This window comes from Pan paniscus, chromosome 16, assembly GCF_029289425.2.
Source record: "Pan paniscus chromosome 16, NHGRI_mPanPan1-v2.0_pri, whole genome shotgun sequence".
Taxonomy (NCBI): domain Eukaryota; kingdom Metazoa; phylum Chordata; class Mammalia; order Primates; family Hominidae; genus Pan; species Pan paniscus.
The window spans coordinates 6220524-6238666 of record NC_073265.2 but is presented as its reverse complement, the minus strand read 5'-3'; the positions used below and the strand labels follow the sequence as shown (position 1 = coordinate 6238666).

At 43.7% G+C, this 18143-nt stretch overlaps 1 protein-coding gene across 6 annotated transcripts in view; it reads left to right on the top strand.

The window, feature by feature from the left end:
- Nucleotides 1-18143, top strand: part of ENTREP2 (endosomal transmembrane epsin interactor 2) — a 564821-nt gene that overhangs the window by 98349 nt on the left and 448329 nt on the right. The window contains exon 1 of one of the 6 annotated variants that reach the window (XM_055098174.2): nucleotides 3756-4155. The exons of 2 other annotated variants lie outside the window; for them this stretch is intronic. In XM_055098174.2, coding sequence (XP_054954149.1) covers nucleotides 4065-4155 — 91 coding nt within the window. In that variant the 5' untranslated portion in view covers nucleotides 3756-4064. Of the gene's footprint in view, nucleotides 1-3755; nucleotides 4156-18143 lie in introns of those variants that run through there. 3 more of the 6 variants (XM_055098178.2, XM_055098180.2, XM_034938384.3) reach the window with 3 other exon arrangements.

Sequence of the window (18143 nt, the reverse complement as noted above, 5' to 3'; positions counted from 1 at the left end):
CACATCTGTAATCCCAGCACTTCGGGAGGCCAAGGTGGGTGGATCACAAAGTCAAGCGATCTAGACCATCCTGGCCAACATGGTGAAACCTTGTCTCTACTAAAAATACAAAAATGAGCTGGGCATGGGGGCGTGCGCCTGTAGTCCCAGCTACTCAGGAGGCTGAGGCAGAAGAATCGCTTGAACCCGGGAGGCAGAGGTTGCAGTGAGCTGAGATCGTGCCACTGCACTCCAGCCTGATGACAGACTGAGACTCTGTCTTTAAAAAAAAAAAACAAAAACAAAGAAACAAAACCCAAAAGAACAATGGTTTTGTCTATTAGTCCCATCTGATCCAGGGAGAATAAAAGCCATAACTTGGTTCCAGGGGTCTCCAAGAATCTTCTGTAACACTAGGACATGTATGATTATAATGCTTTTACAAGAGACAAACACTGAAGATCAAAGAGAGTCAATGAGTTGTCGTGATCAGTGCCAGGGAGGCTAAGCTCAGGCCAGCACCCTCTCTCCCTACCTTTCTCCTTCCCTTCTTTCTGTTCTTTTCCTCCCTTCCCTTTCATTCTTCTTTCCTTTCTTTCTTTATGATTCACTCCCATTAAATCAACTCACTTTAACTACTTTTATCTCCCTATTTATATCTCCAAATTGCAAGTGTTCATCAAGGTAACTTTGGCTGTTGCATTTAATACAACAGGATTAAAAAATTCTGTAAAACATAGTATGAAATAAAAATTTTTGGAGGCCATTGATTTGGACAGAGCTCCCACCAACAGACCAAATTAAAATGGAGTCAGTCATGCTAAAGTCCTAATCCACCAAGCTGAAACTCAGTTGTTTAGCTGACTTTATGAGAAATCAGGAGAAGGAGAGGAAGAGGGGTGGGGGAAAGACAGACACAGAGAGAAAGAGAGAGAGAGAGAGGGAGAGAGAGAGAGAGAGAGAGAGGGGGAGAGAGAAAGAGAGAAGAGAGAGAGAGAGAAAGAAGAGAGAGAATAGACAAATATCCAGAAAGGCCAGTTTGAGCAGACATGATAAGGAAGTTCCGTTTTAACCATTATGGGGAAAGTAACTTTGAAACAACTAATCTGCTTTTTGTTCCTCATTTCTACTTTCTTCAATCTTTTTCTGTCTATACATACTGCCCACATGGCAGAGTGGAGTTCTCTGAACCTCTTATGATTCTGAGGGCTGCCTTATTCATGAATTGTTCATTGTTTAAGTAAACTCTGTTAAATTTATTTGTCTAAAGTTTTCATTTTATCAACAAAACTGCTTTTTTATTGATAGAAATGCGAAGTAAGTTTAATTTCTAGATCAGTCTCTCCCTTTGGATGCAAACGAAATTTTACAGCGAAAGCAGATCCCTCTCCTAACCCACCTTCACCAAAATCTCCTGCTGTATTGCTTGGAGCTCTCTTTCCGTACCTTTCTTAAATAAATAAATAAAACAAATCAATTCACATATATTTTGGAAGCATCTCTCATTCATAAATGGGAGATCACTGGAGGTCACCAACTGGCTCCCCCTTCTATTTAATTCATCGCTGACACCTCCGAAACATCTCCCAAACACACTCAATTCTCGACATCTCCACTAACCCCACTTTAATCCAAAACACTATCACCTCTTGCCAGCTGACAGTAACAGCCTCTGAACACTCTTTCACTTGGGCACCCCTCAACCCATTTTTGGCATTGTGGTCAGAAAACTCTTTTCAAATCTCCTTATCATCTGATTCCTTTTTTTTGGTGGGGGTGGGGTGGGGGGGGCACTGTGTAGTCTCCATAACACTGAACCCAGTGTGCCGCCAGTCTTCCCACTAGACCGAAAGTTCTCTGAGTACAGGGGGCTTGTAACTCATTCTTCGATCTTCAGTGCCTGGCACATACTGGGTGTATACTATTTTTTGAATAGTATACAATGTCAATAAACTGTAATTCACTAATTTGTTAGGCTATTGTGTGTTTCTCTCTGAATCCCTTAAAGGCAGGGATTTTTGTCTGTTTTGTTCACTGATGTACCCTAAGAACGTAAAAAAGAAAAGCCTTATGATTAGAGAGCTCTTTATGAACTTTTGTTGGAGGAATGAATGAACGGATGAATGAATGAATGAATGAATGAATGAATGGGGGAGATGATCAAATGCGAACATAACTTCCTGCCAGTCCAGGGTCATGCCTTGTATTGTTTCAAGCTCTTAAAAAGTGCTGCACTGCGAACTTCTAGGCAGAAAATGTCTCCAGGAAATTGGAATTTGTACTGGAGTGCTTTAAACAATGCCGGCCAGAGCCTTAGTCCTGTTAAAGATAAGAACTGGGGGAGAAGGCAGCGTTTGGCCACGGGCCAGCATTTTGAGATCAGCCACTCTATCTGTGGAATTCCCTACCCCCTGTTCATCCCTTGGCCATCTCGTTAAATTGGAAAATAAATCCCATCCCTGCTAAGGTGTTGGCTGATAAAGGCTTGAGCTATAGCCCCTTCAAGGGGAATTTGCATTTTAATAGAGGATCGTCAAGCCCCAAAGGAATCAATATCTCTAACGGTGAAATTTCAAGCACCAGCAACCGAGATATTTTGGGACTACACTCTCTAGCGTTTCTCATCCAACAGTAAGGTCTGCTAGAAAGACACGGAAGAATGGTCTCAGGAAATGACCGGCCGTTTCCCTTTATTACTCTGAACTTTGCCTTTTCACGTCTGGTCCCTTCAGACTCCCTAATGCTGGTGATCTCTTAATCTGTCAATGCAGCCCTTTTCAACACAAGCAGAGTCTTAAAGTTGGCTCATCAACAGGGCCACAAAGGAATTATGGCAATCAAAACTTGCAGGATTTCCCGGTATTCCAAGGGAGCCAGTACTTAGATATTTTAAACTCTATGTTGGCAAGAGGGAGTGGAGATGGTTTAATCGGTTATTAATGATATTGCGCATTTAAATTCGTTTTGTGCAATTTTTTTTTAAAGCCCAAACTTTTAACTTGTATCAAAAGCATGCAAACCAAAGGTGGGTAAGGGACATCGTGTGTGTCCTGGCAATGTTCTCGGAATGTCCTCCAGAGCTGAGTTCTCTCAGCGGATGGCTTGGGAGATTCTCGAACTGCAGAAAAGCAGCATCTTGGATCTTGGATTTTTGCATTCAAGAGGCTCCTGTTCGCCACACCTGCGGCCCAGCGCTCGGAATTTCCCTCCTGTCTGCTCCCAGCCCGTCTCCCCGTCCTCAGCGCCCCGCGCGCCCATTCCGAGCCGTCCCCAGGCTCTGAAGGCTCGGCTGGCCCGCTGCCGTTATCGGGCCCCTCCGCGCAGCCGACCCAGGGCTCCGCCGCGGAGGCTGATGCCCTTGCCCTTGATGCGCTGCCGCCCCCGCTCTCCTTCCGCAGACCTGCAGCCGCCAGGGCGCGAGGCGTGAGCGCGGAGGCTGGGCCGCCAGGACCGCACCTGCGCCTTCCCCGCCCCTCTCCCGGCTCCCGGGTCCCGGCTCCCGGGTCCCGGCTCCCGGGTCCCGGCTCCCGGGTCCCGGCTCCCGGGTCCCGGCTCCCGCTCCCGCCCCAGCTGGGGCCCAGCGCACGGCGGCGGGGCTCGCGCCCGGGGACGGCAGCGGCTCGCGCCCGGTACGGCAGCAGCGGCGGCGGCTCGCGCCCGCGCTCGGGCCGGGGAGCGCGCGGGGCGGGCGGGGGAGGGCGCAGCGCGGCGGGCGGGCGGCGCGGCGGCGGCGGCGGCGGCGGCGGCATGGGCGCGGGCACCGGCGGGGGCTGCGGGCGCCCGGCTCCCCGCCCGGCCCGGCCCGCTCCCGGCGCGCGGCCGCCGCAGCCCTGGCAGCCGGCTGGGAGGCCGTCCCTGCACCCGGCGCAACTTGCCTCGGACCCTCTGTGAGGAGAGGCGGCGGCGGCGCGCGCCGGGCCGGGCGGGAGCGGGCGAGGCGTGCGGGCGCCCGGCGCGATGCCTCCGGCCGGCGGCCCCCGAGCGCCGCGTCCCGCCGCGCTGCCCCGCAGCCTGTCCCGCCTGCGCGAGTGCCCGGGCCGCTCCCGCATCGTGCTGGCGCTCGGGGCCACGCAGATGGCGCTCGGATGCCTCATCGTGGCAGTCAGCTTCGCCGCGCTGGCGCTCACCACCTCGGCCCGCGTCCGCCACTCCTGCCCCTTCTGGGCAGGCTTCTCGGTGAGTGTCCGCGCCCAGGCGGGGACGGGCTCCGGGGACTGCGCGGGCCGGGGGCGCTAGGCGCTGCGGCCGCCGGGACGCCACCGCGGGCGGCAAGTTCCGGCGGCCAACGCCGGGGCCGAGTAGCTGCAGCGCGGGGCGCAGTTCGAAACTCCGAGCAGAATAACTCCAGGGCCCGGCTCGCCGCTCTCGGAGCATCGCGTTCCCGCTCCTATTGCGCTGATTCCCGGAGTTACTTTTCTTGGAGGAAACAGCAGCCAGGCGCCCGCCGTCCTCCGAGCCCGCAGCGGCCGGAGGGAGCGCCGGGGACCGCGCGCGCCGGGGACACGACCTCGCCATCCGAGCGGTCGCGGCCGAGGCGAGGAGGTGGGATCCGAACCCGGAGCGGAGCAGCATGTGGGCGCGCCTCTCACCCTCGCGGCGGCCCTGACCGGGGTCGGTGGGGGGGTGGGGTGGGGGGGCGGGGGAGGGGCGCCTCTCGTCGGGTTTTGGGTCAGCCCGGATATCGGGGATCGGCCGGGCGGCCCCTGTGGTCGCTCGCTGACTTGGCTTCGGGGACTTCTGGTTTCCCGCGTCCGCCCAGAACGGCGTGGTTTGTGGGCGACGGGACTGGGCAGGCGACCCGCATCCGGCGTCCTGGGGCAGGGGGCAGGCAAGGGGGGGCGGCGTGCTTTCTGAGCTCCAGACCTTAAGGATGACCGATTTTCAGACTCTTAACCACCAAATCAGAGAAGCCAGTGGTGAACAGATCTCCATAGAAGAAAGACGTCTCGATTAAAGTGACTGTCCCCAAGAGTTAATTTTTGGCGTTTTGTAGCATTTTGATGAAAGTTGGTTTTTTTCCTATATTAACAAAGAATGGACGTTATGGGAATGGGAGAGATGTATATGCAGAGCAGATATTTATGAAGAGAGGCACTTGTTCTGAGAACTCTTGACATCTGTAACTGCATTTGGTGGATCGTGCTGAAATACATCGCATAGGCTTGTAAACTCAGTATGTTTTACTTCCATCTACAGAAATCCAAACCAATCCTTTAAAACTAATGTTTGCTATTTGTTCTTGAGTTTTAAAATTTGAAAAATTCGTCCATCTTTGCTTATTTGTTTGTTTATTTCATAATGGTCTTTGTTTTTTAAGTTCATTGCATGGCTTTTACCATAAGATCTGAGCAAAATTGCCTCTGGAACACCTCGATCGATACAGGTGTGGTTGTTCATCCTAATGGGAGTATTAATTTTCAAAGCGTATTTTAGATCAAGGGTGAGCCTTGGAGAGCTGAATAGGAACAACTGACTATGTGGTCATAGCTGGGAGTATTCAAAGAAAAGAGAGGAGGTTGGAGGCAAGCACACGGGAGCCATGATTTAAATGCCCCTCTCTATATAGTTTTCACACATCTATTGCTCAGTTTTTACCATTATTTAATATGCATTGTTTTCATGTCTGTCTAGCGGGCACTGAGGTTTAAGTCTGCTGGAACCAGCCTACAGGTGGCAGACTGGTGAATTAGCTCCACTTCCTGGCTCCTCCCTGAGCCCGCCCTTCCTGGTTTAGCCTTGGGTTCCCAAGGGTGTGGAGAGAGAACTGCCTTTTAATAATAAACCTAAAGGGGAAAACATTAATTGGATACAGGAGAAAAGCTTATTTATGTGAAAAATGCACATCATCCCCTACATTTTAGTTTAAAGAGTTAAATAAATGTGTAAAACAGTTAATTCAGTTTGCTTTTGCAGTGTTATTCTCTTCAACAGCTCTAACCTTTTCTTTTCTTTTTTTTTTTTTTTTTTTTTTTTTTGCCTTAAGAGGCAGGATCTCGCTCTTTTGCCCAGGCTGGAGTGCAGTGACACTATCATAGCTCACGGCAGTCTGGAACTGCTGGGCTGAAGCGATCCTCCTGCCTCTGCCTTGCAAGTAGCTAGGGCTACAGGTGTGTACCACCATGCCTGGCTAATACTAAAAACATTTTTTTTTAAGAGATGGGGTCTCGTTATGTTGCCCAGGCTGGGTTCAAACTCAAACTCCTTATCTCAAGGGATGCTCCAGCCTCAGCCTCCCAAAGCACTGAGATTACAAGCCTGAGCCACTGTGCCCGACCTATAACCTGTTAGTTCTAGCTTCCTATGATTCTGAGTAATTCCACACAGTTCTCGTATGTATGGACATTACTCTAGGGTCTGGGGATCAACAATGAACACAGCACACTCTGCTTACATTTTGGAGATTATAAGATGACTTCTGTCCTGGGTCCTCCATTTCCCACCCTCCTGTCTGTTTTTTCATGGGCTTATTTTCTGTCTTCAAACTTACTTTGCTGCAAGCACCTTGACAGTTCTTTCAGTACGGTACAGTGTATACCATTTTTCACCTGTTGTCTACAACACTTTGCAGAAATGATGATTGGTTCCTGCTGTGTTGAGACAGGTTTGCATGTTAACATGGTTGTGAGTGGGGAACACTGACCCATTGCCATATATATGCCTGCCCTCTGAGATTGGTGCAACTGCCTTGCCAAGGTTGTTCGTCATTTAAGAATGGCAGCTGGGATGGCTGGGCTGGCTTCATACAGAAATCCATACTGTGGGACTTAGGGCTGCCCTCTGGTTTCTCTAAATCTTCTAAAATGAGACCTATGTGCTCTTTAGCAACATATGGCTTTCTAGGCCCTCTCTATGGTTTGCACATAGTGAAAACCCATTGTAGAAACAACTCTCCTGGATTTAAGAAACAAAATTATTAGCTAAGACAGACAGCCCATGCTTAGTGAGCACTTACTTATTGTGTGTGTAATAGCCTGTTACTCTGGTGGCCTCTGCCTGCTGGTGCTCAGGGTTTTGTGTGGTTCCCTCTCCCTGAGTTTGGACTGGGCCTCTGATTTGCCTTAGCCATTGGAACACAGCAGAACTGAGCCTGACTCTGTTCCAAGCCAAAGCCTCAAGAAATCTTGGTGCTTCTGCTGAGTAAACTAAGGGGAAGAGGGATAAGTGACTTACCCAAGGTCACTCAGCTATGAAGTAGCTTTGAACTTAGTTGCTCTGACTTTTTAGAGGCCAAACTCCTGCTAACGATTAGGCAGAAGGGGATGAAATAAAGCTTGCTGGTAAAGGGGTCCACTTTAGCAAGGAGGCTCTCTCTTTCTTAGGAAAAGCATAAAACATGCCTGGAAAGGTGAAGATACAAGGGAAATTTAAGGAGCCATTCCACTGGACCAAGTTGATGAAGATAACGTTGAAAGGGGAGGACTCGGCAAGGTTGGAGACAGGGGTGGGTGTCAGGCCTGGCTGGAGGTCTGTGATGAATACAGAGCTGTGCAGTTTCCATTGTTTGAGGACCCCCTGCAGGTGGTTTTCCTGTGCCGGGCTGTGCCAGCCAGTGAGTCAGCAGGTGGATCAGTTCCCTTGTGGATAGATGTCCTGCCCATTTTGAGAGGTAATGAGCTGTGTTCATAGTTTAGAAGACTAAGAGAGCTGGATGGAGGTCTTGAATAGTTATCCTTTAATAGAGTAGTTTGTTATTTTTCTTGGAGATTTTATTAATGCCCAGAACTCAGGGACAAACAGCTACATTGTGAGTTATCCACATTACCAGTTACATATGTTGGTAAAGACATAGCCATTGGAAGCTGACTCTGTGTGTGTGTGTGTGTGTGTGTGTGTGTGTGTGTTTGTGTGTGTATTTTTCCTTTAAAAAGCAACTCCACTGGATTTTTTTCATACTCTGAAATTAATATATAAAAAGTAAAAATAACTAAAAATAAAAAAGTGACTGGGCATGGTGGCTCATGCCTGTAATCCCAACACTTTGGGAGACTGAGGCAGGCGGACCACTGGAAGTCAGGAGTTGGAGACCAGCCTGGCCCACATGGCGAAACCCTGTCTCTACTAAAAATACAAAAAATAGTCAGGTGTGATGGTGGGCACCTGTAATCCCAGGTACTTGGGAGGCTGAGGCAGGAGAATTGCTTGGGCCCAGGAGGCGGAGGTTGCAGTGAGCCAAGATCACTCCACTGCACTCCAGCCTGGGGGACAAGAGTGAAACTCCATCTCAAAAAAAATAGGTTGGGTGCGGTGGGTCACGCCTGTAATCCCATCACTTTGGGAGGCCGAGGCAGGTGGATCACGAGGTCAGGAGATCGAGACCATCCTGGCCAACATGGTGAAATCCTGTTTCTACTAAAAAAACAGTACAAAAAACTAGCTGGGCGTGGTGGCAGGTGCCTGTAGTTCCAGCTACTCTGGAGGCTGAGGCAGGAGAATGGTGTGAACCCAGGAGGCGGAGCTTGCAGTGAGTGAGATCGCGCCACTGCACTCCAGCCTGGGCGATGGAGTAAGACTCTGTCTCAGAAAACAAACAAACAAAAAATATATATACACACACATACACACAAACAATGTATAGCTTTCGCCTACCCCAATTCTCTACCCATAGACCACCAACATTACCAGTGTTGTTTAATGCAATCCTTCCATGCTTCCCTTTACAATCATAAAATGTATTAGAATTTGTATATATATGTATGGAAAATGTTTCTTTTCTTTCTTTTTTTTTTTTTGAGACAGAGCCTTGCTCTATCGCCCAGGCTGGAGTGCAGTGGCGTGATCTCGGCTCACTGCAAACTCCGCCTCCCGGATTCATGCCATTCTCCTGCCTCAGCCTCCCGAGTAGCTGGGACTACAGGCACCTGCCACCACACCCTGCTAATTTTGTATTTTTAGTAGAGATGGGGTTTCCCCGTGTTAGCCAGGATGGTCTCTATCTCCTGACCTCGTGATCCGCCTGCCTCAGCCTCCCAAAGTGCTGAGATTACAGGCGTGAGCCACCGCACCCGGCCAGAAAATGTTTCTTTTCTTTTTAAAAACAATTTACAAAAATGACATTATACCACCCATATTACTCTGTAACTTCTTTTAAAAATTTAATGTATAACGAATATTCCCAGCCATAACTCATTATTATTATTTTTTAACACATTATCTTTAATGGCTGTGGAGTAGTCCAAAGTATGAATTATTACAAGTTATTCAGTTATTCTCCTGCTGGGAATAATCTCTACCAGTTCTATGTGTCTACAAACAGTGCTGCTTATCCAGCCTGAGATGCCACTGCTTTTTTTTTTTTTTGAGGATAGATTCCCCAAAGTGGAATTGCTAGCTGACGAGTATTCAAACTGGGAGTTTTGTTAGCTATTTCTGGATTAATTTTCACAAAAGAATGTAGGCACATCCACCCACAGAAGCCTACAGTGTGTGCCCCTTTTCCTGTCCTCTTGCAGCGTGGGATATTAGCAAGGCTGAGCATTTTTATTAATTTGATAGAAGCAGAAAGATATTTCATTGGATCTGAATTTCCGTGGATACTTTATTATGTGTTGCAAATATTTTCTCATTTTGCTTAATTTTTGATGTCTTGCCAGATAGAAAACTTTAAAACTTTTAATATAGTGCATCAATTTTGGGAGTACTGACAGTTTTATCCTATTAAATCTTCCAATTCAGAAACAGAGTATGTCTCTTCATTTCTTTGTTCCTTGTTTTATGCCCTTCAGAACATGTTTTATGGGGATGTATTCATGGTGGCAAAGTAGTTTTTCAGTCTCCCCTGAACTCTTCCTGGAAGCTAAACCAATCAGCAAGACAGCCATAGATAAAGCTCAAAGAGGATATGTCAACAAAAGTGATGGGGACTCTCTCCCCACCCCTTTATTCCCAGGACTGGGTGGGTTTGGCCAAACCACCAGCATCAGAAGGACCTGGAGAAGAGCCGCAGTGGCCTCAGGGGAGTGATGGGAAATGAAAGAAACTATTGACAGGTGGTGGAACCCAAAAACTACCATGAGCTGCTCACCCTTTAAAGTAGGATGGAAGTCTGGTGGGCAGACCTGAGAGCAACTGGCAAAACTGGAAAGGGGCTCCCAGGCTTCTGGCAACAGGTGAGAGCAACTAACTGTGTGTGGACCTGGGAGAATCAGCGTCGATGTGGTGGCAGAGGCCTTGGAGAATCTTAGAAACGTACAGTAAGTCCTCCCTTCTAAAAGGACAGCACCTCACCTTGAGCAGAAATTACTGGAAACATACACCAAGTTAAGCAGAAGACAGATGGCGAGAGAAAATAGGTTCAGATGGTGGAGATATGGAAGGGGACCCCCAAGGAAAAAGATCTCAAAAACTGCTTTAACAGTGAAAGATAACATCAAAAGCTGAGAGCATATAGCCTTGGAAAAGAAGGACTTCAAAGTTCTAGAGCTGGAGCAAAGGACTAGAGGCAAGAGATCTTTCTGAGCTTTACAAAGGTTCTGGACTTGATGCTGGGAAGCAAGTGGGTACCTGGAGAATTCCTATTTTGAGTCTTTCACAGATCAGTAGAGCCAAATGGGAAAGGTATCCTAGTCCATCCCTTTATTAGGAACTTTCCTGATCTATTGGGAACTTCCTCCTAATAGATCAGGAAAATCCACCTCATTTAATCATGGACAACAAAAAAGGAATACGATCCAACCTCATGCAACATTTATTCAGTGAAAACATGATGAAAATGAACATAATGGTACTACTGAAAATGAGAGCACACCAGAAAAATTATAAATTAATATTTCAATATAAGCTAAAAGAAAATAAAGTTTCCTAAGAGTAGTATGAATCAGAAACTTTATTTTACTTATTTATTTATTTTTATTTTTGAGACAGAGTCTCGCTGTGTTGCTCAGGCTGGAGTGCAATGAAGCAATCTTGGCTCACTACATCCTCAGCCTCCCGGGTTCAAGCGATTCTCCTGCCTCAGCCTCAGCCTCCTGAGTAGCTGGGATTACAGGTGCTTTCCACCACACCCAGCTAATTTTTGTATTTTTAGTAGAGACGTGGTTTTGCCATGTTAGCAGGCCGATCTTCAACTGCTGACCTCAGGTGGTCCACCAGCCTCGGCCTCCCAAAGTGCTGGGATTATAGGCACGAGCCACTGCTCCCATCCTGAATCAGAAATTGTAAAAACTACAAAAGATATGGCTAGATGACAGGAAATTATGAAAGGAGAACAGAGAGATGTCAGAAAAGAATTTGGAAAAATGAGTTTCAAAAATGAAGACTTAATTAGAAGGGACATGGGAGCAAATAGATATTCTTAGGAAGCACAGAAATAAAAATAGAGGGTGAAAAGGAGAAAAATAATAAAAAAAAGAAGGTGATATAGTGAATTAAAGGAATGTAGGACACAGGCAAAGGAGGTTCAATATATGTATAATTAGTGTCCAGGGACAGAAAAACAAAGCAATAGAATAGCATAAATATTTAGAACTATAATGCAAGAAAACCTTCCTAAAATAAAAGAAGATTTGAAAGGTTACATTGTGTAACTGGGAAAAATCAATGGAGAATAGTCAGCATTGACATGTTTCCCTGTAAAATAATGGATTTTAAAGATAAGGAGAAAAACCTGACAGGGCGTGGTGGCTCACACCTGTAATCTCAGCACTTTGGGAGGCTGACGCAGGTGGATCACATGAGCCAGGAGTTGAAGACCAGCCTGGACAACGTGGCAAAACCCCGTTTCTACTGAAAATACAAAAAATTAGCTGGGCATGGTGGCACACAGCTGTAGTTCCACCTACTTGGGAGGCTGAGGTGGGAGGATCACCTGAGTCTGGGAGGTTGAGGCCACAGTGAGCTTCGATTGCACCACTGCACTCCAGTCTGGGTGACAGCGAGAGATCCTATCTCAAAAACAAAAACAAATACAAAACAAAAACACCAAAAAAAAAACCCAACAACAACACACACACATAGACAGAACCCTCCCTTGGGCATCGGGTAAAAAGTCCTAGTCATTTGAAGATATAGTACACTGGAATGCTCATAGCCAAATTCTATGCTAATAAACAATGAAACTCTGTCTTAATATTGTTTTCTGGAAATTTTTTGAAATAATTTCTAACTTATAGAAAAGTTACAGAACAGAACCAAGAATTCCTGTGTCTCTTCTCTTAAATTCCCGAATTGTAAACATGTTATTGCATTTACCCCATGGCTTGAGCTTGTGCACATTGTCTTTCTCAAGGTAAAAAATTTCTCAATTATCATTAGTCTTTTTCTCAGTGTTTTGGGAGAAAGCTGTGGATGTGATGTTGCTTCACCCCTAAAAAACTCAGTGTATATTCTCACCACTCATGGATGCTCTTTATGTACTCATCATAAACGTCTCCAAATTAGGAAAACAACATTGGAAGAACATTGTTATCCAATCTGTAGACCCCATTCCAATTTCATCACCTGACCAAGTAGTGTTTCTTTTTCCTCTCTGGCCCAGGGTCCTACCCAGGAACATGAGCATTCCTTGTGTGTCTTCACTCTCCTCAGCCTTCCTCTCTGTTTCACGTTTTCCACAGTTTTGAAGGGCACAGGCCTTGCATTCTGTAGGATGACCCTGAACCTGGATCCATCTGATTTATCCTCATGGGCAGACTTGGCTCATGCATTCTTGGCAGGACGATCCCAAAGTTGATGCCATGCTTTTCTCAGTGCATCGCATCAGGAGGCGTTGATGTCAGCCCTTCTCACCATTGGCGATATTCACCTTGATCACCTAACATTATTGCTGTCTGCCAGGTGTTATCATTTTAAATTCACCATTTCCCCTTTAATTATAATTTGTGTAAGGAAGTCTCAGATTATGCCAATATCCTGTTTCTGGTCAAACCTCTATCTTTCAACTTCACATCCGTTGATGATTGCCACCCGAACCAGCCTCCTCTACGATGATTGCCAAGTCATAATTTTATATTTCCGTTCCTTGTACATTTATGTATTTATTTATTTTATTATTATTATTATTATTATTATTATTATTATAATTTTGAGATGGAGTCTTGCTCTGTTGCCCAGGCTGGAGTGCAGTGGCGTAATCTCGGCTCACTGCAAGCTCTGCCTGCTGGGTTCACGCCATTCTCCTGCCTCAGCCTCCCGAGTAGCTGGGACTATAGGCACCCGCCACCATGCCTGGCTAATTCTTTTGTATTTTTAGTAGAGATGGGGTTTCACCGTGTTAGCCAGGATGGTCTCGATCTCCTGACCTCGTGATCGGCCTGCCTCGGCCTCCCAAAGTGCGGGGATTACAGGCATGAGCCACCACACCCGGCCCATTCCTTCTACATTTATTAATTGTTATTCTACTGTAGGAAGAGCTTTTCCATTCTCTCCTATGTATGTATGTATATATGGATGGATTTATGAATTCATTTTAGAACATGGGGGTGCAGATATCTCTTCATACATACTGATTTCATTTCCTTTGGATATATACCCAAAGGTGGAATTGCTACATGGGATAGTTCTATCTTTAAGTTTTAAAGGAGCTTTCATACTGTTTTCCGTAATGGCTGTACTAACTTACCTTCCCACCAGCAGAGAAATTGTTCCCCTTTCTCCATATCTTTGCCAACACTTGCTGTCTTTTGTCATTGTGAGAATAGCCATTGTAACAGGTGTGAGATGATATCTCATTGTGGTTTAGACTTGCATTTTCCTGATGATTAGTGATGTTGAGCATTTTTTCATATACCTGTTTGCCATTCGTGTGTCTTCTTTTAAAAAATGTGTATTCATTCATGAACTCCAACCACTCTCTCCTGTGTGTCTCCATTCTTCTAGTGGTTACGCTTTCCTCTTTAACAATCTATTTAAATCTGTGTTTTCTGTTAGTATACCAGACTAAATGACAGCTGTGATCACAATCCCCCTTGCTCAAGCCAAATGGTTTCTTTATGCTTTCACCCTCCCCCCCTTGTCATCTTCTACTCTGTAACCCCACAGGAAGAATCCCTGGCCTGGTTCATTTAAAAATAATTCTTCAAAAGAAAACGGACCTTGAGCATTATACCGGGGTCTACATAATTTCAGTGTGTGAAAGAGATTTTTTTTTCCTTTGTATTTCACCTTTTTATTTGGGGGAGTTTCAAACTGGAATTTTGAAAAGGTCAAAAGTACTGTATCTGACAGTTTTATTGAAGAGTAAAGAAATTATAAAACCTAGGATGGTTTCTTCAAACTCTGTTGTTTCCACGTTTGATAGTGAGTTTAAACCACGTGGTTTTTTTTTTTTTTGTCATCACAGAGCTCTTCTCAGGATGACAGTCATGGAAGGAAGGATGTTGACAGACAGCAAAGGCTAGAACATGGCTTCCTCTGAGTCCCTAGGACCTCACCCTCCTTGGTTCCCCATAGGCAGGTGCTGCTGGAGAATCGCCTGATGAGGGGAGGGGATCCTCTCAGGGCCTTTGAGAAGCCTACTCTGCCTTTGTGGCAGAGGTGGGATATGCAGTGGCTTCTCTGAGCTTTTCTGGAGCTCTGGCTATATGCCTGCCTGTGTGTTGGCCAGGTGCAGTGCAGGTGCGGTTCCCAGGCCCACTGTCCCTGGGCGTCCCCGAGCTTCAGGCCTACCTGAATTCTATTCCTGCATTTAGGCATTTTAAATTTTTTTCCCCAGTTTTTTTTTTTTTTTTTTTTTTTTGAGACAGAGTTTCACTCTGTCACCCCAGCTGGAGTGCAGTGATGTGGTCTCTGCTCACTGCAACCTCCGCCTCCCGGGTTCAAGCGATTCTCCTGTCTCAGCCTCCCAAGTAGCTAGGTGCCATTATGCTCGGTTAATTTTTGTATTTTTGTAGAGATGGGGTTTCACCATGTTGGCCAGGCTGGTCTCAAACTCCTGACCTTGTGATCCGCCCACCTCGGCCTCCCAAAGCACTGGGATTACAGGTGTGAGCCACTGTGCCCGGCCTTTCCTCAGTTTTATTGAGGTATGATGATTGACAAATAAAAAATTTGTCATCCTTAAGGTATACAGTATGGTGTTTTGATGTAAGTATACCTGTGTAATGATTCCCACAATCAAGCTAATTAACATGTCCATCACCTGACATAGTTACCTCTATGTGTGTGTGTGAACATTTACAATCTACTCCCTTAACAGACTTCAAGTATACAAGACAATAGTATTAACTGTACTTGACAGGCTGTACATTAGAAACCCAGTACGGATTCATCTTTTAACTGGAAATGTGCACACTTTGACCAACGTGTCCCCATTTTTGATACCATGTTTTGGAATTATAGTTTCAATTTATAAGCTTGGACTGCTCTTATCTCCACTTCCAACTGCTGATAAAAGTGTCATGATTTACCTGAAGGACATGGTACAGTGAGATGGAGGGTGATGTAGGCAGTCCACAGGAATGGAGGATGTTAAAACACTGGCATTTGTGGGGGAGGAAGGGGTGTTGGTGAGTCTAGTATTTAGGGCATAATAAATGTAAACAAACTACTTCTTTTGCATCCCAGCTACTAAAGCCTATGACATAATTATTACATAAACATTCAAGTTATTTGTTCTAAAATAAATCCTTAAAGTTTAAGCTCACTCTATTGCAGAGAAAACAGAGAACATGTGGGACTTCATGAAAAAGCAAATTTTTATTTGAAAAGTAAACCTCGAAGTTAACTAATTATAAGAGATGTGCTGGCTTCTCATCTGTAATGAGAAATTATAGATAATGGCTTTGATAGTGAATAGGGATAGTGATTTTGAAAGACATTTTTGGAACCCTCAGCAGAATTTGAAAGGATTATGATAATGATACCTACTTAACATGTTAATAAGCAACTTAGCCACAATGAGCATATCCTCATCAGTCTCTTGATTTTTTTTTAAAAAACACACTTTTTTTCAATTATACCCGAGTTCTTTTCTACCATTTGCAAAGGGATACTATGTTTTTTGAAACTGATTTCTGACCCAGTGTCAGAAAAAAGCAGAGGAACATAGCATCTGCTTTGCACCTGCCAATTCATTAAATCCAGCATTGGTGACACCCAGGTCCCCTCTCTGGGCCTGCCCCTGTCTTTGGTGCCTTGAGAGGGTATGAGACACCCCAGAGCAGACTATTCCAGAAGAGGAAGTAACACCTAAGAAATGTGAGCAGGTTAACAGGGCTGTGAGTCTGTCATAACATGGTCAATAGCTGCTCCTCAAGATTGGCTTTCTCTTTGGAAAAAAGAGAATGTGTTTAAAAAGTATACATATAATTGTATATACATTTCATGATACTTTATTGCTTTATTGCCATATCATCAATAACAACAACAATAAAAAAAAAAGAAAACAAAAACCTTTGAAACCCCCTGAGCAAGGCACCTGCCCAGTGACTTCAAAAGTTCTACCTATGGTTGCTCCCAGTGGCCCAAATGCATGCCTCTTGGTGAGTGGGGTGACATCTGAGAGAGTTTAAGGAGGTAGAGAAGCACTGTGTCTGTGTGGAGAAAGAGCCCTGCTGTGACATGCTCCCCTGGTACTGAAAGCACATTATATATATATTTTACATAATATAATATAATATAATATAATATATATTATATTATATATATTACATAATATATATAATACATATTATGTAATATATATAATATAATATATATTACATAATACATATTATGTAATATATATAATATAATATATATTACATAATACATATTATGTAATATATATAATATAATATATATTACATAATACATATTATGTAATATATATAATATTATATATATTACATAATACATATTATGTAATATATATAATATTATATATATTACATAATATATATTACGTAATATATAATATATTACATAATATATATTATGTAAAAATATATATATTATAATATATATTACATTATATATTATGTAAAATATATAATATATAATAATATATTTTATATATAATATATATTATTATATATTATATATTGTAATATATATTATTATATATTATATATATTATATATTGTAATATATATTATTATATATAATATATATTATATATTGTAATATATATTTTATATATAATATATATTATATATTGTAATATATATTTTATATATAATATATATTATATATTATAATATATATTTTATATATTATATATATTATATATTATAATATATATTTTATATATTATATATTATATATTATAATATATATTTTATATATAATATATATGATGATATGTGGATGTGGGCAGAGCATGTCAGCATCATATATATATATATATATATATATGATGTGTGGATGTGGGCAGAGCATGTCAGCTGGCGGCCTCTCCTTTGGATGCTTGAGCTGGGCATAGGTGAGCTGCCTCTCCTGCCATATCTTGGGCTAATATGAAGAGTGTCTGCTCTGGGGCATGACTTCTCAGTTTGAAAGCAGAAGAGGCTGATGGCTCATTTCTTTGGGGAGTGCAGCATTCTTTTTCTTCTGCCTGAGAATGCATACTAGTGCTGTATGTGTGTGTCTGTGTGTGTGTGTATATATATAGTAATGTATATTATATATAATGTATATTATATATTATATAATGTAGTTTTCATATATTCTATCTTTTTCATATATAACTAATTTTTCTTTTCATATATTACTGATTGTTTTCACATATTAGCATCATCATCACCATCATAAAACATACATATACATATTAAAATATGTATGTATGTATCTGTGCATAAAACCATATATATGTGTGTGCTTTATGATGGTGATGATGATGACAGCAATATATGTTCATGGAAATAAACATTCAGACAGTATGGAAAGGTACAGAATGAAAGGCAAAACCTACTTCTCAGCCCCTGCCCTCCCTACTCCTCAGAGTTAAATATTTCAACCATCTGTTGTTACTTCTTTGGTGGCAAGCACACCATTGTCTTCATAACCGACATCACTGAAGAAGCATCTAATGCTAATCTGGTTCATCTTCTTTTGCTGGTAACCTAACCTGCTTTTCTGGAAGCTGCTAGGGTCTACTCTTTGTTCTTGGTTTTCTGATATTTTGCAGAACTTAGTGATGGGTCTTAGCTACTCAATATGTCCTTTCTTTAATGCTGAAAATTTTGTACCTTGAGTATTTCCTCAATTGTTGTTTCTCTTTTATGGAACTCCTGTTAGTTAGGTGTCTGACT